Consider the following 24,292-nt stretch of genomic DNA (forward strand, 5'->3'; position numbering starts at 1 on the left):
TCATTGTTTCAGGTGCTAACATGTTCAATCCCCACAACAAACTCATGAAGTAGGTACAGTGATCACCTCCATTTCACAGCTGAGAAAAGGCCAAAGGCAATGAAGTGATTTGTTCAAGGTCACACAGCGGCAGGGTGGCATCAGAGCCAAGATGGTCTGGCTCCAGTGTCTTCCCTCAGGACAGGGACGCTATCCCGTCCACACACTCAGAGGTCCCGGGCAGGTGTCTCTGGAGAACCCTGTCCACTTTTTGCCCCAGGAAGATGCTCCGTCTAGGCCTTGCACTGGCCTTGAAGACACAGAGGCAGCCCCGAGCCCTGTGAGCCCCACAAGGCACTCTCTCGAGGGCTCCTGTTCAAGGCAGCCAGTTCCCCCCACGAGGTGGCTCAGGCCAGGGGCAGCCGAGATCTGAGAAGAGAGCACCCAGAGCAAGGCCCCAGGATGCCCCTACAGAATAATCTCCATTTATTAATTACATCTGAAATTATCTAAGATGACACTTTTCTCTGAAGCAATAGATAAAAATCTTTAAATAAGAGTTTCAGATTACTGTGGAAAATACAGCAGCAGTTCCCACCTCTTACACTTGCTAATGTTTCCTTTCTCTTTTAAGACATTCGCTTTCCACCTTAAAAGGCAAAGAACAAGAGGCTGCTTGGGAGATGGATTTACATGCCATTTTGAATGAAAGTGCTGGTTGGCTGTTTTGGTGCACGAATGGGAACCCTCCTTTCTTTAACACTGTGCAACAACCCGTCGGCCAGTCCCCTGACTTGTTGCTCCCACTGCTCTTTGCTGAAGTGGACAAAGGATTCTGTTATACTCTAAGTTAACAGGCACTTAATGATTGTTTTCAGTGGACCCAGCATGTGTGTGAGCTGCGGGGAGAGAAAGGTGGGCAGTAGAGAGGGGAAGACGCCTGTTCCTCCAGGAGCTAATACAACCGGCCATCATTTTCCAACAGTCCTGGGCCAAGGGCTCTGATGAGGTTGACACCGGCTCAAGACAAGGTTGACATAAGGGAAGCCATATTGCAGAAAAGAAAAACTTTGTTGTAACTTTGAATGACCTCTGACAAACTAACCCAGCTGGATCTGCACCCTCCAGGAGATCTAACTGCTCTGTAGATTTTACGACCCCTGCTTGTGCATGTACCTCCCAGCTGCGATAAGATGATAACTGTTTTTTTGAGTTCCTTAGGAATGTGATGACCCTCGAACAGAAAATCTATGCTGATAGCCATCATCAATGAAAACTGAAAGATCTGGTGTGGCGACTCCCAGTCTGTAACACCAGAAGGTCAACATTCCTAACCCCCTCTCCAATAACCCAATGGCCTATATAACTACTGTAAGATTTCATGCCCCCTTAAGATGGATCTCTCAGACATGAGTCGGCCATCTTCCCTCTTGCCAGCAAGCCGTAATAAAAAAGTCCTTTATCTCCTACCACCTTGCCTCTTGACTATTGGCATGTCTTGCGGCGAGCAGAAGGCTCCACGCTGGGTGGTAACAAGGTTGGGGGACAGATGCTGGGGACCCACGGGGGGGCTGCAGCTTGGGCTCCAGTGGATGAACTCACTCCTGCCTGATTTACATTGCAAGCTTCAAAGACTTTTGGTGGGGGTGGTTGGTTCAGTTGGTTAAAAAATCACAAGGAAGACCACTAACCTGGATGAAATGAATTCTAGAATTCTGCACACATTGCCCAGAAGAGACAGGACAAGCACACAGGCAGGAGCAGCTGAGAGCCACTTGGCTCAGGCATGGCTCTCAGCCCTTCCAAGGACGTTGTCATCCGAAGCCCAGCTCCCACCCCTGTTCTCCACTGAGTGGCAGGCCACTGGCTCCAGGTCACGTCTTTAGAGGGTGGTGGAGCCAAGACTCACAGAGGGCAGCTGGGCTCCCAGGTCCTTACCCCTGTCCACTGCAGTGAGCCGGCCTCTATCCTAACCAAACGCTTGGTGTTCTCTCACCTGGGAAGAGAGGAAAGAATAATTCCTACCCCCCCGGGTTTATACTGACACGCAATTCTGATAAATGTCAACTTAGGAAATATCAGGTGATAGCCACAGAGCACTGAACAACAGATCAGACTGCTTTCACATTGCAAGTTAAGCCTTATTTATCCTCTTCCCCTTAAAAAAACATCTTTTTTAAACATGATATTAAAAGAGCTAATAAAATATCCACATTTTAAGAAGAAAAAAATCACACAAACAAATTAATCATTCAATTTAATTCATCAGTGATTGTGGTTTGGTACTGTGCTAAGAGTTTTTGGGGAGGTGGGGGGGCAACCACAATATGTTTCCTATTTTCTAAATGATGAAGTGACCTAGATTCTGTTACGAGCTTCTCCTAAGACTATTTAGTTTCTAACACTTCATGTGTAGACGAGCTGGATGCAAAGACATGGTGCGAACTAGTGCAGGGGGTCCTGAGTGGAGCCCAGTCCAGAGCCAAGACCATCTGATGTACACATCAGAAAAAAACTGTAAATAGGCAACTGCCAAGTAACCACACCATCCCATACCAAGCTGCCCGTGATCTTTCATCTGCATTGCTGCAATAGCCTCCAGAACGGTTGCCCTACTTCATCTCTTGCCTCCCTACAATCTATTCTCCACTCACAGACAGAGTAATCTCGATAAAACAGAATCAGATCACGTAACTCCACTCACTACCCAGAACTCTCCAAAGCCCTCCCAGATCAGTATAGACCTGGCCTATGAGGCCAACGACATCCGGCCCCCAATGCTTTCTCTGGTCTCCCATAGTAACCCTTGGCTGGGTGGGTACCATCCCCTATCCACATTGGCCTTCTTTCTGTTACAATTTAAGTTTCATGTAATTCAACTGACATTCAAATGGAAGGCAATATGAAGAGCAAAACAACAAAAGGTAAACCCAAGTGTGAGATTCTTAGAAGAAATTCTTAAGATACCTCTAAGATAAGTTTAGACTTTTCATTATAAAGAGCAATCTCATGTAGAATTTTAAATTAACATTCTTCTACTTTTTCCTTTTTAAATTAAAGAACTCTGGAATTAATTTTTAATGATAGGATATATGTGGTTCAAAAATATTTTATATCTATAGGAAAATAAACTTAAGACCCTCAAGGAATTGGGGGACACTGAAAGACTTTCTTAAGGATTTAATCTCAAAAAAGTACTAGATTTTGTAAATTGGTGTTATCTTTACTATTAAAATACTTAATTTAGCTCTACTTTTATGATTTTTACAGCAATATACATTTTCTTTAAATAAAAGTTAATTTTCTCCAAATGCACCGTGTTATTAGTATATAAATCAGAGATTTGTCTTAGTAGCATTCTTAATGAGGATCATCAAAATGTAAATCCAAGAACTATTCAATCTATTAATATAAGTGGTATGAATATTTCAGAGCACTATGGAATAAATGTTACTGAAAATTGTGTGCATACTAAAATAAAAAATTGCATTTTCAGAAAGTTATATATTTAGATATTAATTTCCTCATTTACGTAAGTGTAGCCTCTATTATAAACATAATCTCATTTGACATGGACAGAGACACAAACGACAACAGAATATTAGGCTTAAAAACTACCAAATAAAGGGGCCGGCCCGCTGGCACAAGCGGTTAGGTGCGCACGCTCCGCTGCGGCGGCCCGGGGTTCGCTGGTTCGGATCCCGGGCGCGCACCGACGCACTGCTTGGCAAGCCATGCTGTGGCAGCGTCCCATATAAAGTGGAGGAAGATGGGCACAGATGTTAGCCCAGGGCCGTCTTCCTCAGCAAAAAAAAGAGGAGGATTGGCGGATGTTAGCACAGGGCTGATCTCCTCACAAAAAAAAAAAAAAAAAACTACCAAATAAAAAGGTATTACCTCTGAAAGAGCATTACAATTGCATTTGCATCTGCTGGTTCCCAGTTCTCAATTATTTTGTTGATAATTAATTATGGTTTCTGAAAATCATTTTTAAGTAGCCTTAACGTATCAATATGAAAATACGTGTGCTCAAAGGAAATGGTTTCTCGAGTTCTATTTTTTTATTAAAAATACTCATGATTTAGCTCAAAAAACACTTTTAACAAATGAGTTGTGTTGGATTCTTTAGTAATCTACGTGGAGTTACTGACTGCTTCTGAATTGCAGACTGAATATGGGATCCCTTGTCATGTGTGAGTTTGCCAGGAACAGAAGAAAGAAGATGTGTAACTGATTAATACATCTTAATTCTAATTTCTCCTCATATGCTAAGAATAATCATATAAGGTAAACCATATATGACATGTTTTATGACTACTTTTAGACAAACATGACAGGACAAATTTGAGAATTCAAATATCTGACTATAAATGACTAACTCTGAAGTTGAATGGAAGGCCACTCCTGATTTCAGCTAGGACTCTGTAGTCTGGGGTGACTTCTCCAACCTGTAAAATACCCTAGAGCAGCGGGAGGACATCCTATGGCTCTAGTCGGCTGAATCACTGCTTTGGCCTACCCCCACATCATCTCCTTTACCCTCCAAGCCATCCAATTAAGACACAGTTTAGTAAAAACCAGTGTGCTCACTGTGCCAGACGCCCTGTCCCCTTTTTTTAGCCAGTCTGCCATCCCTAACTCTTTCTTTTTAGAAATTCTGGAGATCTCACTGGGTGCATTGGAATGCTTATCAGAAGCAAAAAATCACACGAAAGGATGCAAATAAAAGCTTTTAAAAAAAGTAATTCTTATCCGCCATCTGGATATGGGCCTATAGGACAACCACACTCTGCTGAAGAGAAGGGGTGGGGTGAGCAGGCGCCCACTGGCCCGAGCTTCAGTCAGAGCAGGGCAGGTCTATCTATTTTACACACTCGTTTCTCATCAGCTTCCCTTCAAAGAGAGGATTCTGAGACTGAAAAACGTCTCAAGACCACCGTGCCAGACAGTGAAAACTCTGAAATACTGTTATTGATGGGTATACACACACACAGAAATATGCTCTTTTGGCACAACTGTAACAAAAATGATTTTCTGAGAAATTTAACAAATATATTTTTCTTTGAAACACGCTTAATCAAATTACCAAATAACAATATTTTAAAGAAATGTATATCCACCAAATGAGAGAAAACTAATACTCATATCATCCTTAGGCAGTACTGCCATCCAAGTGATCAGGAAAATAGCCCTAAATCCTACAGACGTGAAGCAAACTACACTTTCCCGTCATATAGTAAACATTCAGAAAGAACATATAGTATACAAGTTGTTATTTACAGCATGGGCTCTCTCCTCTTTTGATCTGAAGGATGCGCATCTTAAAAGTAAACTGGATTCTGTTTTTTCTATCATTCCCACGGAGGCAATCACATACCATAAAGTATTTCTCTCTACCCATGTAATTTCTACTCTTTTTTACCTGGGAAATTGCTTGTTAATTTAGAAATACATATAGGAAAAAGTGCCATCAATATTTCTTAAAGGTGTGCTGTCTTCCTGATTACCAACCTCACCAATACATTCATAAAAGCATTTCTTACAATCCTATTGTCTTTAACATTTTTAACAAATGTTAATATTTTGGTATGGAGGAAAGCATTTCTCTTAAGCAGAGCTAGATTTTGAAGAAAGTTAATAATGAATCAGTATTAACATCGATTCTCAGTAAGCCATCTCATTAAAAATGGTTCCATCTTGCACCACTTAAAATATTTCAATAAGGATTTACTTACCTGGGAATATTCAAAGTCAGTGATAGGGGCTATACTCTTGATATAGTCTGATCGAAACTGGTTTTCTGGATTGGCCAGAGGAACTGGAGGTATTATAGTACTCATTGCTGAAACAATTGTCTAAAATGGAATGAAACAAATATTTATATGGATAAATATCACACTTAGGCTCCATGTATGATAATCTAAAATATATAATTTCTGTGTACATAGCTTCAGAGAGCAAAGTACTTAACCTTTCTAGTCAGCAAACATTTAAAAAAAGGGTCCTGGGCCGGCCCGTAGCTTAGCGGTTAAGAGCACGCGCTCCGCTGCTGGCAGCCCAAGTTCGGATCCTGGGCGCGCACCAACACACCGCTTCTCCGGCCATGCTGAGGCCGTGTCCCACATACAGCAACTAGAAGGAAGTGCAACTATGACGTACAACTATCTACTTGGGCTTTGGGGGAAAAAAAGGAGGAGGATTGGCAATAGATGTTAGCTCAGAGCCAGTCTTCCTCAGCAAAAAGAGGAGGATTGGCACAGATGTTAGCTCAGGGCCGATCTTCCTCTCACACACACACACACACACACACAAAATAAAATAAAATAAAATAAAAAAAGGGTCCTTACCACAATAGCATCTTTAACATTTTTCCGGATGTCCAGAATTTTCTGTTTCTTTTCCCTGCATTAAAAGAGAATTGTTATTAATTTAATTTACTTTTAGCACTGACTTGAATCAGTTGAGTGGGGTTGTAAATTTCCAGCTACAGCACGGGGCTAGACTGGTTTTATCAGAGGTCAACATCAACCCCAGGACACAGCTGCAAAGTTTTTATCTAAGAAGGAAAACATCCCCCTCTTCTAATTTGTACTCTAAACAAACTTGAATGCACACATTGTAATCTACGTGGCTTTAAACAACCACCCAGGTTACACAAAACATGGCAAAATCATCATGAACATTGCTTATAAAACCATACAGCTACACGTGTAAATATATCTTATTCGAATCTATCCATATGTTGATAGTTATCAATTGAAATAGATGCAGACAAAAGATATAGAGAAAAGTATATATTGACATATTGGTTAAGTGTGCTCAGGGCAACACCAATAATACAGATCAATACCTCAAGAATACCTACTAAATCATATTTTGCCAAGCAAGTTATTTTATTTTTTGATCTGGACACTACCAGAAGAAGGATTTACCTAAATATACCAAATTCGACAACACACTTCTATATTTTTCTCCCTAGAAGGTCTACTCAGTGATCAAATTAAATTAACTCTTTAGAGAAAGCACTTCTGGGAAGGCTGGGCAAGAACTGAGAAAGTTTGCATGCAGTATGGTGAAAACCGAAATCGATCATTCCTTACTCGGGATTAAATCCATTGACGTGCAGGATCCTCATCTGTTTGACGATAGTGCTTTTCCCAGATTCACCAGCCCCTACAAATAAACAAAAAGAATGCTGTGATCTGTAGCCCAATACCGTTGCCATCTCTCACGCCAACCCAGACAGAGCAATTATCCCACCCCAATGCAGGCATGTTCAAGTACTCGTCATCTCTCGACTGGAAGAGCTGGCGCTAGTCGCTGGCGGCTGCCGGGTCGCCGGCGGTGCGCGCGGCCCCCGCCCGGCCCTGCCCGCCCGGCCCGGCGCTCCCTGCGCTCCTGGCCGTGCGCTCCGCTCGGGCCGGGAGCCGCGGCGCGCCCTCCCGCCTTACCCAGTAGCAGTAGGCGGTGAGTCGCTTTGTAAGCCAGGCGCTCCTTCTGCAATTGCTTCTCGATCTTTTTGTTGGCCTCGCGTCGTTCTTTTTCATCGACGCCCTGGTCTTCTGTCGTCTTGCTGTTGCCCAAACACCCCATGCCTGCCCACTTGGATGGATGTCAGGCACAGTTAGGAATTTGCACAAAAAGCAATAAGAGTTGTAGATACGTGTGGATCCTGCGACGGCTTCTGTTCCTTGCTGCTGAAAGAGATGGTCTGGTCTCTCGGTGTTTTCCGATCAGAACAGGCGTTTCTTCTCCCTCCCCCTGCCCCCTGCAAACTCCTAACTAAAAAGGATGCAAGAAAGACGCGCGGAGTCAAGTGCTTTTTAAAGATAATTGTTTAGAATTATCTGCTGGATAAATAGTATACAATGAACAGAGACGGGAGCCGAGTGCGCCGGGCTCTGCTGGAGTCAGCCCGGGGGGCTCCGCTAGCCCCGCGTCCCCGCGCTCGCATCCCGCGCCGCCCTCAGCCCCGCCCCCAGCTGCGCGGCCCAGCAGGGCCCAGCGGGGACCCCGAGGGGGCGGCGCGCTCGGCCAGGTGCCGGGACCCTGCCGGGTGGTGGCCGGGCGCGGCGCGGAGGGACGGAGAGCGCTGCCGGGTCGCCGCTGGGCGACTGTGGGCACCTGCCGGCCAGCCTGCGCCCTGCTCTGCCTCCGCCGTCGGACGCGCGCCCCATCTCGGGTCCGAGCCCGGCCCCCCACCCCACCCCCGGGCCTCCGCACCGCGGGGAAGAAGCTGGCCGGGTCGGTGGGGGGGCGGCCGGGCCGCTGGCGCTAAAGGTACTGGAGGGGTCGGGAGCTGACCTCTCGGGGCCCGGCCCGCGGGAGGCTCACCCGCGTGGGGTCCGGACTGCGGCCGCGTGCCTCTCTCGCACCCCGAGCCCGGGAGAGTGGGTCTGGGCGTGCGCTCCCCGACAGGCGAGGACTCGCGCAGGATCATGCATATTCTATCAGGGAGGAGGATCTGTAAGAGGCTCACCAGTCATACCGCCTTTGTTCCGTTCATTTTCTAGACTATTCCAGCGCACCCACGCCACCGCCTCCCTTAGGCTTCTGTCTTTACCTCCAGCCCCCGTTTCTCCTTTGCATTTCTCTGAACAACTCTACTACTTTTCTACAAGACACTATGGCCTCCAACTTGGCATTGTAGCCAAGAAACAAATAAGGGCAGACTAGCCTGTGTCCTCATTTACTGGGACCGAGTGTGAGGTGGATCCCTCTGTGACTGCTACATCCAGCCCGCACAGGCCGTCAGCCGTTTTGCATTCGCATTGGTGGACTTGGGGGAAGGAGGGCAAAAGAGGTGACTGGGCACAAGTCGCGGATGCCAGCACTTCCGTGTGCGTTGCTGTTACAAGTTGATGGTCTCCAGGCGCGGGGTGCCCTCCGCACTGTGCACCGGTTCTTTACATGCCTTTGCTCAGTTCTGTCTTCAAGTGCCCCCACGTTCCTCCATACCCACAAGGTTTCCCTCACTGTCAGCATGGCCTGGCCTTCTCCTTCGCAGAGAGCAAACACCGTGCGGCCGGGGCTCCCGACTCGGCTGTCCCTGCGCTCTGTACCCTGCTCAGGGACACAGTGGCCCTCACCCTGTCAGCCCGTCTCCTCTCCTCTGGCTCTCCTCTCTTTCTTCAACCTCCCCTTTTCTACCAGCTTGTTCCCTCAAGCAGACAAACACATTCAACTCTGTCCTATTGAAAACCAACAGCACCTCCTTCAATTTCAGGCCTCCTGTTAGTTTCACCAATTTGCCTCCTGCCCACAGCAGCCAAGAGTTAAAAAGGGAATCTGACTCCAGCCTGTCCTTCCCTACCTGCTGTCCACACCTCAGCACCTGGCACCCAGGCTTTGGCCCACCTCCGTACATTGAAAATATTCTCTCCAGGGTCATCGGTGGCCTCCCAGGGGCTAGACTTCATCCGTGAACTTTGGTCTTTCCTTTTGACCTGTCTGTGGAGCCGGCCCTGACCCTCCGTGAGACGCTCTTGTCCTTTGGCCTCCTCCACATGATGGTTTGATTTCCTGCCTGCCCCTGGCTGGTGGGGCTGCCTCAGACCCAGCGTAGCCTGTCTCCCCCTATGCACGGGCCTGGTGGGGCTGACTGTCCTCTGTACTCTGTACACAGAGCTCTGACTATGTCCACATCACATCTCCAGTCCAGCCTCCCGTCCACCGGGTCCCCAGGCTCACCTCCACCTCCACACCTTACAGGGATCTCCAGTTCCACCTGCCAAGGACTGAGCTCATGCCCGTGTGCCCACCTCCACCCCTCCAGCCTACTCATCTCTGTGAATAGGCCCCTGATTCTCCAAACCAGAACATGCGAGTCATTCCTGGCCCCTGTTCCTTCTCGCAAACCCAGTCAACTGTGCCCCTTTGGGTCTGTTTCCTAACATCTGTCTGTTCTTTCCACCCCATCTGCCACTGCCGTGGTCTTAGATCACTAATCTAATCTGGCTTTTGGCTGTGACCTCCTCTTCACTTACTCCAGTGCACCCTGCACAGTGTTGCCACAGTGACAATACAAATCTGACCGTATCACTGTCCCTACCACCTAGAAGCCCTTGGCCATAGTCCTTCAAGACTGGGTCGATGTCACCTCTGGGGCTTCAGCTCTCGGGTCTCTCCACTTCGCAGCCCTCCCCACCCCCATCACTCCTTCGACTACTTGTACTTCCTGAACACCCTAGCTCATCCTTGGGGACACGTGCTGCTCCTCTCTCTGGGATACTTGTGGCTCCTTCTTCACTTGAGCAACTCCTGGTTATCCTTCCAGCCTCACCACTCCCTCCACAGGCAGGGGTGGGCACCCCTTCTCCGTGTTCCGTTGACTCACCATCACCTTGCATTGTAACGGTTTGTTTACTGCTCTTTCAAAACTCCACTGACTGCAGACTCGGTGAGGGCTGGCCTGAGTCTGTCCTTCGCACCTGCTGCACCTGCACCTGTTCGGCCCCTGGCCCGGAGGAGATGCCCCGTGAACCTTTGTTGAATGGATGAATGAATTCACGAAAGCCAAAGATAACTCCTGTTCAGAGTGTGGGTTCTCCTGAAGGGAGTTTCATGATCAAATTTTAAATTCATAAAACACTTGTCCAATTTAGTACTGTATTGAACATAAGAATACTCTTTAAAAACAAAAGCAGTAACTTACTCTTCTTGACACAGGCAGTAGCAAACAGAATGCCGTGCTGTGTTCTAAGCTGGGTTAAGAGTTCTAGTGTTGTGGAAGGAAACTATTTAGCACAGCTGTCAGGCTGACGCTTATATTCACACAGGGCAGTGTCAGCTCGGCCTGTCCTGGGGCTAACGGGGCAGTCAGAAGGCGAGAAAAGGTATATGAAGATAGCATAGTGGAGTGGGATGTTTACAAAGATTTGTCAATGTTTTTAATACCAAGATTTCTATAAATTGCTAGTTAGAAGAGAAGGGGACAAAACAAATCCCATGAAAACTTATAAAGGAAGAATTAAGTTAAAACCCAGAAGTCATACTTTAAAGGCAGCCTGACATTGTTACCCTAAAAATACAGCAGAAGGTTTCCACTTGTTCAGATCTAGAAATTAGGGTTAAAGGTAACTTTTTATATGCTGGATTTAATAAGGATTAGATAAACTGACATGATGAAAAACATACCAGAATATACCCAGGATGTTAATGTATCAATAACTGTAAAATAGCTTCTACTTAGTTATCCAGTGATTGCTGGCACTGGGCCAAATCCTTTCCATGGAATAGTGTATTTAGTATTTGCAATAATCCTAAAACAAACACTGTCATCATTATTTTACAGAGCTTTGAGGGGTGAATAAGAGGTGTGTCTGTGATATAAACCCTCATAGCCTGGCTGCACTGCCTGCACTACACGACCCACAGTGTGTTCCACAGAACACTGCTAAACACTCTAAAATGTAAAAGCTATGTCCTTATATGGCAATGCCACATTTCTTATGAGAAATGCAAAGCCAATCTTTACGTAGCCTATTATCAGGTAGGAGTTCAAGACACTTTTTTTTTTTAAACCCAGTCACCTGGCCTTTTCCTAGTCTGGGCTAGGAAACTGATCCTCGTCCATGTTTCAAACCAGGGGATCAGAATCCAGAATCCCAGCCAGCTCACCTGGAGCGGCAGGAGCAGAGCTGTTGGGGGCGCCGCTGGCAGTGCAAGCATCTGTTGCTAGGCAACGGCGATGCATTCCCACCTGCAGAGAGGAAGGTCTGCCCTGCAGCCAGGTGCCAACAGAGGGGGCGGAGGGGGCTGGGTCAGGGAAGGTAGGCGAGGGAAGGCCCTGGTCACCTCACGGAGAATTGGGAAGACATAAGGTTTGGGGCAAAAGGCAAAGGTAAAACAAAGTGGTGTTTTCCTCACCCTTGTTGATGTTTGAGACAGGCAGGGTGTCTCAGAAGTCCTAGTGCATTTGAAAGTTGAATTATTTAAATTTCTTTTATACCTAGTTTTGTGGATTTTGAATAATGATTTTAAAATTTGTTTTTGTTTCAGTCCCTCTGATTGAAGCTGGCAAATGTTGAAAACAATTGCATCTGTTCTCTGGTTAGCTGAAGGAAAGTCCATGACAGCAATAAGAACAAAATTTGTTTTTCATTGTAAGGAGGCTCCCCACAGAAGTTTAATTAACAACTGCATAAAAAAATTCAAGGAAACTGTTTCAAGTCATGACTAGATCCAGGAGATGCTGAGCTAGTCTGAAAAACGACTAGAGTGCACAAGCACTCTAGCACGAGATAGTGGGTATATTGAACTTAATTTTTAAAAACTCAATATTAAAAAAATTTAATAACCCATCCTTCAGTAGCATTTTATACTTTAGTGGTTACTAAAGGTTAAAACTGTCCTAAGACTTTTGGAAAAGATGTATCAAAATTTTTAAAAGAAGAAAAACGAAATAGTTTAGAAAAGGTGAATAGTCACTAATTCAATGCAGTGACAATGCTCCAAGAAGCTAAAAGCTGCAGTCGGTTTTGCAAACAAATGTGGCAGCGCCAGCCCACGGCTGGCCGAGTGACCAGTGTGCACGCAGCCCTCACTCGAGGTTGTGCCATTTGAGACAACTTGCTGCCGTTTTATCTCTTTTCTTTCTTAGTGTCATGATGGAAATAACCCGTGTAGATTATTTTCCATTCTTAGCAGCAGAGCTCACTCCATGATCTAATCACAATACACTTTAAAAAATATTGTGGTTAATTTTTTACATTTTTCTAGAAAAGCAGGGAAACGTTTTCAGTGTTCCCTTTCTGTACATAATACTCTGTAATCAAATATTTTAGAATTTATTGAAATAATTTCTCTTATTTTTCTTTCTTACTCCTACAGCAAAATAATATTAAGTAGCTTTTGGAAGTGCCGTCCATAAAGGGTAGCGATGCAGTCTTGTTCAACTGGCAGCTTTAAAAACCAAAATAGGAGCAAACCAGTAGGAAAGCTATGTTGACTGTCTTTGACTCTGCCCATGTCCCAAAACCCAGGACCGAGATATCCTCATGGGAATACACAACTCAGTGTCACAGATGAGAGTTTAATTACGGTATGAACATGAGGTAGGGTGCTACTGAATATGTTAAAACAAAACAACACAACAAAAACCACATAAAGCAGAAAGAGGAATCTGCAAACAGAATGAAACTATCAATGTTTTGCAGTTCAAAAAATCAGTGAAAGCCACCAACCAGTCTATGAGGCAGAGATGTGGGAAGGGCCATTTGTGGACTGTTAGCGGGTTGCAAGAGAAACCACACACATCACCCCTGCATTGAAAACACATTTTACAAACCAGAAATCAAATAAGAGGTTCGGGGACCAGAGGAGGATTGAAGATTAACGTTTAGACAGCACAGATTAGCATCCCCATCTGTTTAATCCTGTTCCTTAACCTCAAATAGCCTTACAAAATATGGGACTACAGCAGATTGTCCAACACATGTTGTTTAATTGATATGTTTAGTACTGATGTGAAGTTTCAAAAATTGTCTAACCAGTTTTAAAGCTATTTCTTTCTTTCCTAATTAACAAACATAAGACAAAGTAAAAAAATTTTTTTCTTTTCTTTTCTTTTTTTTTTTTTGGTGAGGAAGATTAGCCCTGAGCTAACATCTGTTGCCAATCCTCCTCTTTTTGCTGAGGGAGATTGGCCCTGGGCTAACATCCGTGCCCATCTTCCTCTACTTTATACATGGGATGCCGCCACAGCATGGCTTGATAAGCGGTGCATATGTCTGCACCCAGGATCCGAACCAGCGAACCCTGGGCCGCCGAAGCAGAGCACGTGAACTTAACCACTACGCCACCAGGCCGGCCCCAAGAGGAAGTAAAATGTAAAAACTGCAGACAAATCTACCGTACATGAATACAGCTTAAACCTTAATGAATACTTTCTGATAAAAAAAGTTTCAGCACTTATTTCTAAATACCATGAGTTTTCTAGTCCTCAGATAACTATATTCACTAACATTTTTTCTTTTTTAGATTCAATCTCATGCAGTCTCTGGAGTGATAAAAGTGTGTCCAGTGATTAAGAGTTCTCTTCTAACATATTTTTTTTATAAAGTGAATCAGACGCCATAAAGTCTCGATTTGGAGCAAAAAGAAAGACAAACAATGTGGTATGCACTTTAAACGCTTAGCCATGTTCTCTTGGTATCAGCGAGGTGCCCTTGTGGGATGTCAGAGCTGTGAGAGGTGTGGTGACAGGAACCCTAGTCTTAACACCCTGATTTGATATTGACTTCAGCAATGCCTGCCTGCCTCATAACTGTTTTCGTATTTTAAGCAATCATGTAACAATATACTATAAGGAAAGATAGTTAAGAGAATCAAATTTTGTATCTACGCAAGGTAGATTCATATCATTGAACACGTTAATTTCTACCCACAGGCTGTCATCTATAGAGACACACTACAAAAAGGATAAGCAAACTCTAAGACCAATTTCTTCCATTCTGGAGCAGTTGGGAGTAGAGGACTTGTACACTCCAGTCATTGAGAGGGCAATGTGTGACACTGTATGAACCAAGGGCTGAACGTGGTAGGGACTCTGAGGGGGACGTGAGGGTCCATGGAATGGGGAAAAGCTTCATCAAGGACGAGGGACCTGAGGCGTGTCTTGAAAAATGGTGGGGTTGGAACGCGTAGACAGAAGGAGCACAGTTCAGGTGAGGAAGAGCCGAGTGAGCGAAGGCCAAGGAAAGGGAACTGGTACTGCACAGGGGGGAGATGGACAAACAGTGACAGTTCACCGCAAACCAGATGAGCCACAGGAAAATACATATTCCTGGTATGGCAGTTCTTCTTAGGGTGTAAGATCTCATATGAAGCGTGCAGATTAGTGGGTAAGAGCATGGGTTGTTGAGCAAGCATGCCTGGGCTCAAATCTCCCTTCTGCTTCGCGATTCTCAGTTTCTTTCCCTGTAAATGGGTGAGGATAATGGTAATCACCTCAGAGGGTTGTGGCGAGAATTATAGCAGTCAATTCATCTCATCACAGTGCCCGGCAAGTAGCAAGCTCTCAATAAAGGTGGTAATTACCGTTATCACTCAACGTTAATTTAACAAATACATATCCATTTTCTCCCTCCCCAGGAGGCAGATGCTGGTGTCCTGGAGGACCTCCCGGTTTTTTGTACTAGGCAGACACACAGACAAAGAACTGTAGTCTAGTCAACAAAGATTTGTTGAGAATCTACCTACACTCAGCTGAGCAAAGCACTTGCTGCTAGCTGGGAACATTAATGCATGAGACATGTTAGAAAACTATGAAAAGAGCACATGTGACTGATGAATGGATAAACAAAATGTGGTCTGCACATACCATGGAATATTACTGTGCTTTAAAAAGGAAGGAAATTCTGAAATATGCTGCAACATGGATGAACCTTGAAGACATTATGCCAAACACAATAAGCCAGTCACGAAAGGACAAATACTGCATAATTCCACTTATATGAGGGACCTAGAGTAGTCAAATTCATAGAGACAGAAAGTAGAATGGTGGTGGCCAGGGGCAGTGGGTAGGAGAGAATGGGGACTTAGCGTTTAATGAGTATAGAGTTTCAGCTTGGGAAGATGAAAAAGTTCTGTGGATGGATGGAGGCAGTGGCTGCACGACACTGTGAATGTACTTAACGCCACAGAACCGTACACTTAAAAATGGTTAAAATGGCAAATTTTATGTCATGTATATTTTATCACAATAAAACAAGAAAAGAGTTCACATGTAGACTCTTCATCATGACAGTGGTGGAAGAAAGAAATCTCTCTCTTGGTGTCAGGATGTTTGTTTTGACTCGATTATAGTTCAGCCACTTCAATTCTTTGTTTAGAAACATTTACTGCAATTATAGCTTCTTACCAGCAGGTGGCAATGTAGAGCCTGAAGGACAGATGGAGGCTCTGAGGCTTTCAAAGCAGTGCATTTTCATTCATTATTCATATAAAGCATTTTCTGAATGCCTACACACACATATAGCCTTGGGATTACAAGGATGAATTAGACTCCCTGATCTCAAACAGTTTAATAGTCTAGTAGAGAGGGACAGACATGCAATCAAGTAAATGCAAATGAGTTCTCTGAATTCTGTAGAGATTACAATGGGAACACGTAGAGGGAGGATGTGTGTGGTCAATTATAAAAGTGAAGAAAGAATATGCTTCACTTTCCTACAGCTGTGTCTGCTAACCTTTGTAAGTCACCCTGCATCTTAATTTAAAAAGACACCGAAAGGTGCTTTATTTCCAGCATCTCATCTGATCATCACAACAGCTACAAGATGCACATTATTATCCACATTTTGCAGATAAGTCTGCTGGTCTGACAGTCCCACAGTGGCCTGAAAGGGTGGCGCGCCTGTCTGATCTCAAAGCCTGTGCCTTTTCCAGGAGGAACTCTACAGCCCTTATAGGGTGAAACAATCGCACCTTTCTCTCTTCTACTAATTCCTAAAGGAAAAATCAAACAAGCCCACCTCCTTCCTAAGTCAGGCAGATTAATCTGCATATAATGACTGATGAATTAATTAACTCTTTGCCCAGTTGCCTTAGCAACTGATTTCTTTTAGAATTTGGCTTAGTTACAGAGTTTAAAGCAACAGTATTCCTTATAATAGAATGTCAAATTGTATATGAAATGAAACAGAACATAAACTCTTTTTATCACAGGTGAGAACTATGTGCCTTTCTCAGAAAAGCTGGAATGGCTCTTCCTAAAGCTTGCAAGGCTGTTGATAAAGAATAAGGGAGATAAGAGCTTAATATTTGTCTATATTTGCCATTTCATGCTTTGTTTATATTTATCGTTAAGTTAGGAGCCATTTGATGGATTTACACTATAAGTAAATTAAAGATTGACGTTCAAAAGGGAGTCTCTGATTGCAGACAAATCCCAAACCATCTTAGATGTATCAGAGGACTGAGAAAATGGAGAACTGTATTGATGTTATTGAGAGCCAGGATTTTAAGAAGGAAGAAAGGACAAATGTGGAATGAGAGAAGGCAAGGAAAAGCCTGTGAGGATGGACTGGAATTGCAGCCATCAGTATAAACTCATGATTTCTAAAATATGTATGTTCATATTATATGTTCATGATTATGTGCACATACCTGTGTGTTGTGTACATGTCTTAGCATGTATATGTATATATGTATATACATGCATATATTTCCTAGTGCTGTCTGCTGAAAAGACCAAGAAGGTAAGATACTCCAGGAGCAGTGAGTGCACCTAGTGTCCAGATCTTGGTCTTCAGTGTTACTCACCATCAAAAGGAACCAGGGGTCCCCAGAGAAATGGCTGACTCCAGGGTGGGGGCAGGGGAGCTACAAGATAAACCCAGAACATTGTTATGCCAGAAAGTAAAAAGGTGCTTAAAAAATGTTGGAGGCATGTCATGAGAACACAAGAGCCAGATTGAAGGGGCTGTCATTCTGGGATGATTTCAGCATCACAATATTTAAGTACAGTAGTGAATTCTAAACCACTAGAAAATACAGGCATATCACGTGTCCGTGCCCATAACAAATAGATAAATAAATAAATGGGGAGAAGGGAGGGCTCTTGCCAACTGGCAACTAGTGACTGTGGAAGGAATGGGAGAATCCCGGGAGGAGAGAATCAGCATTTGCAACCAGCATAGTGCACTTTGGATCAGGCAAGATTCAGCGATGGCGGCTAATTCTAGGGAAAGATTTTCATGAGGAACAGGATATCCACATGGTCTCCCCGCAGACTGCTTATTAGTTGCAAAGTAAAAAATAATAACCACGCAGTGGAGGGACTAGACAACAATTTAGGTAATCAAAGTAAACACCATCAAAGGGGGAGGGGAGGGACACTGTCTGCTTCCAGATGTCGACCCCCAAGGAGAACACAATCGTCTATGTAGTCTATGTAGTCTTCTGGCCAGGGAGGCATAACCTGAACTTAAATCAGGAGGAAACATCAGGCAAACCTAAAATTTAAAAAAAAAAAGGAGAGGGGAGACTGTATTCTTCAAAAATGGCAATGTTATATAAACAACAACAAAAAAGACTGTGGAAATGTTCTAGGTTAAGGGAAACTAAAGAGAGACCAGACCCTAGACTGAATCCTGTACTAGAGAGGAAAAAATCCTATAGAAGACATTGGGGCAACTGGCAAAACTGGAGGACAGATGGTAAATTAGGTATATTCATTGCATCAATGTTAAACTTAAGGAGGTTGCTAACTGTGCCTTGGTTATGTAAGAAGATATCCCTGTTCTTAGGAAGTACATACTGATGTCTTTGGCGAGCCATGATGTCCACAACTAACTCTCCAATGATTAACGAAAAAATCCTATATCTATATCTATACCTCATAGCTACAGAGGGAGAGCAAATGACGAGGCAAATGAGGAAAATGTTAATAACAGGTGAATCTGGCTGATGGGTATCTGGGAGTTTTTTGTGCTCTTCTTATTCCTGAAACTTTTCTAAGTTTGAAAACATTTCCAAATAAAAAGTTAAACAATTAAAACAACACCCAGGGATTCTCTGCAGTACAAAAGGTTCACAAGTGCGTCAAGAACCAAGCGCCCCTGGGCATCTGGGTTCAAGATGCACACTCTCAGGCTGCACGCCCTTGTTCAGTGGACAACCTGCACATCCATAGTCTTCTGTTCAAGGCCTCTAGTGGCACATCTAGTGCATGGAATACAGTAAAAATATGGCTATAATGTCGGGCAGCTAAGAGCAGGCTGAAGATCCTCAGCCGAGGTGATTATCAGAGCTCCTTTAGTGGTTGTTGAGTCCCACAAACCACTGGCCATCTGCTAGGAAATGGTGCGCATCACACTTGTCCTCAGCTGTTCAATGTGGCACTCACGCCATGCAGTTTTCCATTCGGCCTGGAGGGAGCTGTCTCTGATTCCCTACTGAGTCACTGGTCCAAGGGGAAAGCGCTCTGAAGCCAGGAGGTGGTGAGGCCAGGGCCTTGCTGGACTGTGCAGTGGACGGTGCCATGCTGGGCTCTGCCCATGGGAGGTCAGGCCTTCCGAAAGGCCATCCTTCCCCCTGGGAGACCTAACTGCCCCCAGCAGATGTGACGATACATACTATCGGGGGTGATCAAGCCTCAGAAGCCCAGAGCAGGAGGCAGCTTGGTGGGGGCCACCCTCAGGCGGGGCCCAAAGCTTGTCGGGAGGCAGACAGCCTGGAGGAGGCCCCAAGCACTGCAGGCGACAGACAGACTGCCACTAGCAAAGGTGTGTGGGGAGGCACAGGCTGTACACAGGTTGGGGGGCAGTGACCCCACAGTCCGCAGCCAGGAAGCTGGAAAGCTGGGTCTGTGGGAGGTTTCGAATATTCAAATACTAAATGCAAATCAGGCCTTCATCCGGTAAGCGCTGAGGCACCAGCAGGCCCCTTAGCGCCCAGTCCACTACCTTCCGTGAAGCAGAAAGGATCCTCTGTTGGGTATTCTCCTGGCCCTGCAGACCCACCCTGCGTGCCCAGGAGGCTGGTCTCCGCAGACGGCTCCCTGTCCCACCCCGGCTCCCACAGGTGCAGAGGGGATGGAAGGGTGTGGGCAGAGGTCAGAGTCCGTCCCCCAGTCCCCTCCCTATTAGGCAGTGGTCTGGCCATGACTTCACTGAAAGCTACAGCTCCTGGCCGGAGGCCCTTTGCTTGGCTGCAGTAGCTGCTCCAACTTCCTGCCCTTCAGGCTTGGGGTGGCAACGGCTCCATGCTCCATGTATGCGGCACCATCCCTTATTGGTTTCCCTGACCCTCCTCACACCTTTATAAATAATACCTTCATCTAGCGTTCTTAAACAACCAGGTTTGAATGGGGATTTGTTTTCTGCCAGGATCCTGACCCAAACAGTGCCCTTCCTCTGGGCTGATGCATCCCTGTGCTGGGCCCATGGTTTGGGGAGCAGAGACATCTAGATTTTAGTCCCCACTGCTATTTTGGTCAGGCATCCTTGTGCAGTTGAAAACCTGCTCAACTGTATTTGGCAGCCCTGGCACACTGGCAGGTTCTGAGCAGGCTGTGATCTGACATGGACTATCCTTTCAGAAAGAAGATTAACCCGTCGACGGAAAAGACAGGAGAAAGGGCAAGTGGGCAGTTAAATCTAATACAGAGAACTCAAGGCCTGGCCAGTGTGGTGAAGATAACAGACCTTAAAAAGAAGAGTGGAAGGGAGAAACATTCAGAAAAACTTGCAAGAACTTGGTGGGTGGGGGAGGGGAGAATGAAAAAATGGCTCAAGATTCTTAAAAGTTTTAGAAGACAATATACACAACATGAAGCATTTGTAGGTCATTATTGCAAAGAAGCAAGCTATTTTTTTCCACAAAGATGATTAAAACATGTACAATAAGCTAATTTTGGATGTAGTCACCAGATAAATATTCAGCCACATATGTTTTTCAATTTTTAATTTTGAAATAGTTTTGAACCTACAGAAAGTTGTATGAATAGAATAAATATCTTTCACACATCCTTCCCCCAGATACTCCAATTGTTAGCATTTTGCTACATTTGCTTTAGTATATACTCTCCCTATCTGTGTTTTCATGTTTCATATTTACACGTTTCCCCCTGAACCATATGAGAGTAAGTCGCAGACATTATGTCCTTGTCAATGCATATTTCCTAGGAATGAGATTCTCTTACATAACCACAAACATTGCTACAGCCCTATGAAGTAACCTACAGCCCATCCTCAAAGTCTGCCAATAGAACCAACGACGGCCCTCAGAGCCATTTCCCCCATCCTTCTCCGGGGAGCCAATCCACCTTCACAACAGCATTCAGTTGTCGTGTCTCTCCTTTAACACAACTGGGAAATTTTCACCTTGCAGTTAATGTGGGAAAACTTTGTTAAGGATGCTCTTCATGCGCTGAAGGAGGCTGTTGTCATCACCAGCAGCTTCTAAACAACACGGCTAAATCTACTCAGACACGTGCCTGTCCCCGAGTGCCTTCTGCAAAGAGGGGCTGCTGAATTCTGGCACAAGTCTTTTAAAACAAATGCTGCACAAAGGCATTGTAAGGGTGTACGGTGCTTCATTTAATCCTTATTCATCAGATTGCCTTTATTATTATTTAACTTTCAAATTAGTTAAAAATAAAACCAGTACCTCCAGGGGCCAGCCCCGTGGTGTAGGGGTTAAGTGCGCGTGCACTGCTGCTGGCGGCCCGGGTTCGGATCCCGGGCGCGCAACGATGCATCGCTTGTCAGGCCATGCTGTGGCGGCGTCCCACATAAAGTGGAGGAAGATGGACACGGATGTTAGCCCAGAGCCAGTCTTCCTCATCAAAAAAAAAGGAGAGAAGGATTGGCATGGATGTTAGCTCAGGGCTGATTTTCCTCACCAAAAAAAAAACACAAAAAAACAAAAAAACAAAAACACCACCCAGTACCTCCATGCTAAAAAGAAATAAAATCACATAGAAGTATCTTTAATAAAAGAAATTTACCCCCTCTGTGGAAAGAAAATAGACTAGATCTGGAGATGTACTGACATGTTAGTCCCAACTCAGTTGCAGAACAATACAGGCAGCATCGCCTTGCTTTTCTAGAGTTGCCTGTGTGCACAGACTCCCGTCTGGGACTAGGAAGAGGGCTTGAAGGGCCCCCATAAACTGCTGGGACGGGGAAGGGAAGGTTTTCACTTTTGCTTTCTGTCCTTCTGCATTCTCTGAACTTTTCACAATGAATTTGTATTCTTTTTAATTAAAGAGACCAATGGATGACGATTTTTTAAAGTATCCGTCCCTCATGGCCACCCTCTCCACTTAACCCCACTCTCTTATTAACACCACTTGTTAACACTTTACGTGTCTGCTGATCCTCACATTGGTCCAGCAATTCCCCTCTCCGCATTTTAGTTCAGCCTTTCCCGTATCTGAAATGCTTTCTGTCGTGTCCATCTCTGTACGTCTGTGCACATCCTCTGGCAACCCTAGACTCCGTTCCGACTCCTGCTCAAAGAGGACCCTGATCCTTCGGCCGCTCACCTCATGTAAACCCCTCTGGCCCTTGAACTCTATCCCTTGCTGCTGTGGTTCTTTGTGAAGCCCGTCTCTCCACTGGAATAAACCCCTCCAAAGGCTGTTTCCTACAATGCCTGTCAGATCAATGCTTACTGAATGAACGAAAGCAAGATTCTCCAGGCAGCCTCCACTTCGTGGCAGGTAGTGCTCCATTTGGAAACTAAAGCCAATGCCATGAGGTGGTTGGGGGCCTGGGCTAGCCCACGACGTCACCATGTTCTCCACAATGCCCAGGAGGCTCCGTCCGTACTGGGCTGCATCTGGCTTATCTGTGTGTCACGCTGTCAGCACCAATGAGAACAGAAACTCCCAACACTTAGCGATTTCACCTTCATTCATGTTCACAGTCTTTTCTGTTTATTGTATCCTAATGTGTGATCCTATGATATTAAAAATCTGAAGCAATGTATTTATGGGCATAGATTTTCCATGAACACTATTATCATCCTTCTAAAATCTATAATCCATAAAGGAAAAAGAGTTTATGACTGCACATGAATTTTCCTAGCATAGTAGAATTACTGTCTAAAAAAACTAAGAATAACAGGAAATGTTTTTACCTTTATTGAATATATTTCTAAAATATATTATTTTACATTCCTGTTTAACCAAATAAAGTGTTTTTAAAGTATCTTTCCTTGATTTTATAGGATCTTACAGAAAACAAAAGGAACAATAAAAACTCTACATTCTCCAGTGTTTTCTTTCATATGAGAATGAAATGCTTGCACGCAGGAGGCTTTTTAAAAAAAATATTTTATTATGGAAAATTTCAAACATGCAAAAGTAGACACAACAGTCTAATGAGCCCCATGCACCCTCACCCAGCTTCAGCAGTCATCAACTCACGGCTCATTTTTGTTTCATCAATTCCCCAACCTCTGCCTTCTCCTGTATTATTTGAAGCATATCTCAGACATCATTTTCCACCCATTCATCTTTCAGTATATCTAAAAGACAGGGGCTCTTTTAAAGTAATACAATCACAATGTCATTATTGTACCTGAAATAATCAACAGTCACTGCTTAGCATCACCAGATATGCAGCTGGTGTGCGAGAAGGCTCTTGACCCCAGGCCTCGGGATGGGGCCTGGTTTCACTCAGAGCTCCCCGACTCTAGTTCCAAGATCCAGATGTTTCGAGGACCTCTGGATATCGATCCTCTCGCCAATGCCAAGCTAGGAATTACTGCTGCGAGATTCACTGGCGAAGGGTTAGTGATACGGAGAACGTGACTTTTCTGACTCCTGATGTTCTCTGACTGGATGTATTGGAACAGAAATTAAAAATACATCTTACAACTAAAAAAAAAAATTCCACCAAACTCCAGATGCACAATGGAGTAGGAAACTGACAGACTCTTTATTGATCCCATGTTGACTTGATGCTAGGAATTTGGTCATTTCTTGTCATCTCCCCTTTTCCTCTAAAAGCTGAGTATAGAATAAAAAGTTTGATTACTTCGAATCTAGTTTATCACGTTATTCCTCTACATGCGAATGATCAAGCCATTGCTAACTTTCCCCGGAGCTTGCTGCTCTCTGAGAGCAATTCCTTTAGGCGACCCCACCATGCTTCTGCCCTTGGAGCCCCAGTGACGACGGCATCCACTGCATCCAGCCTGTGTGATTTGATCCTTTCATGTAAAGAAAAGGTTACTGCCCTTTCCTAACCCCTCAACTCCACCAAGAACCACTGAGCCTCTGCAAAGAGGGTTCCATGTGAACTAAGAGCTGTCTGAGAAGACAAGGTCACTCCCAGGCCTTCCCAGAAATGGGAACGCTAATGGCGATGATCTGCAAATCAACACTCACGCAAACGTCCCCACACCGTGGCAAAGTACAATACCTTCATACACCAGCTAGGAAGAAATAAGAGCCACTTCTTGGTCTCTAAACTCTCCTGCAGTTCTTTACTTTCTCACCTGCTTGACGGTTGGATTTTGTTTGTATGGATTTTATCACTGATCCCCCCAAATGTGTATAGAGAGCTGAGGACGTGCCAGGTGTCGTCCTAAGGAGTCAGGGACTCACACTCGGATGGGCTGTGGGTTCTGTTGAGGATTCTATTCTTTATCCCGAGGACAGCAGGAAGTCACAGCATTGTTAGAAGCAGGGCAACGACAGGGAAGTTTTGGTTTAGTTGGAGAACTGATTACAGGTAGCACACAACTGTATTCAGGCGGCAGTTAAGAGGCATTCTTCCTTCTTTAGGACAGAGATGATGGGAGCAGTTTTGCAGAATGGACTCCAGAACAGTACGTGACCTGTCCAGGAATGGAC

General features: G+C 44.8%; 1 protein-coding gene across 4 annotated transcripts in view; it reads right to left on the bottom strand.

Moving 5' to 3' along the window:
• The window catches only part of GNAL (G protein subunit alpha L), a 142,107-nt gene that overhangs the window by 94,831 nt on the left and 22,984 nt on the right, over positions 1 to 24,292 (bottom strand). For 2 of the 4 annotated variants that reach the window (XM_058556785.1, XM_058556784.1), the window contains exons 2-4: positions 7,080 to 7,152; positions 6,327 to 6,381; positions 5,715 to 5,834 (exon numbers count right to left, since the gene is read on the bottom strand). In XM_058556785.1, the coding sequence (XP_058412768.1) occupies positions 5,715 to 5,834; positions 6,327 to 6,381; positions 7,080 to 7,152 (248 nt within the window). Of the gene's footprint in view, positions 1 to 5,714; positions 5,835 to 6,326; positions 6,382 to 7,079; positions 7,153 to 7,430; positions 7,657 to 24,292 lie in introns of those variants that run through there. The other 2 variants (XM_058556788.1, XM_058556787.1) reach the window with 2 other exon arrangements.

Source organism: Diceros bicornis, chromosome 16, assembly GCF_020826845.1.
Source record: "Diceros bicornis minor isolate mBicDic1 chromosome 16, mDicBic1.mat.cur, whole genome shotgun sequence".
Lineage (NCBI taxonomy): Eukaryota > Metazoa > Chordata > Mammalia > Perissodactyla > Rhinocerotidae > Diceros > Diceros bicornis.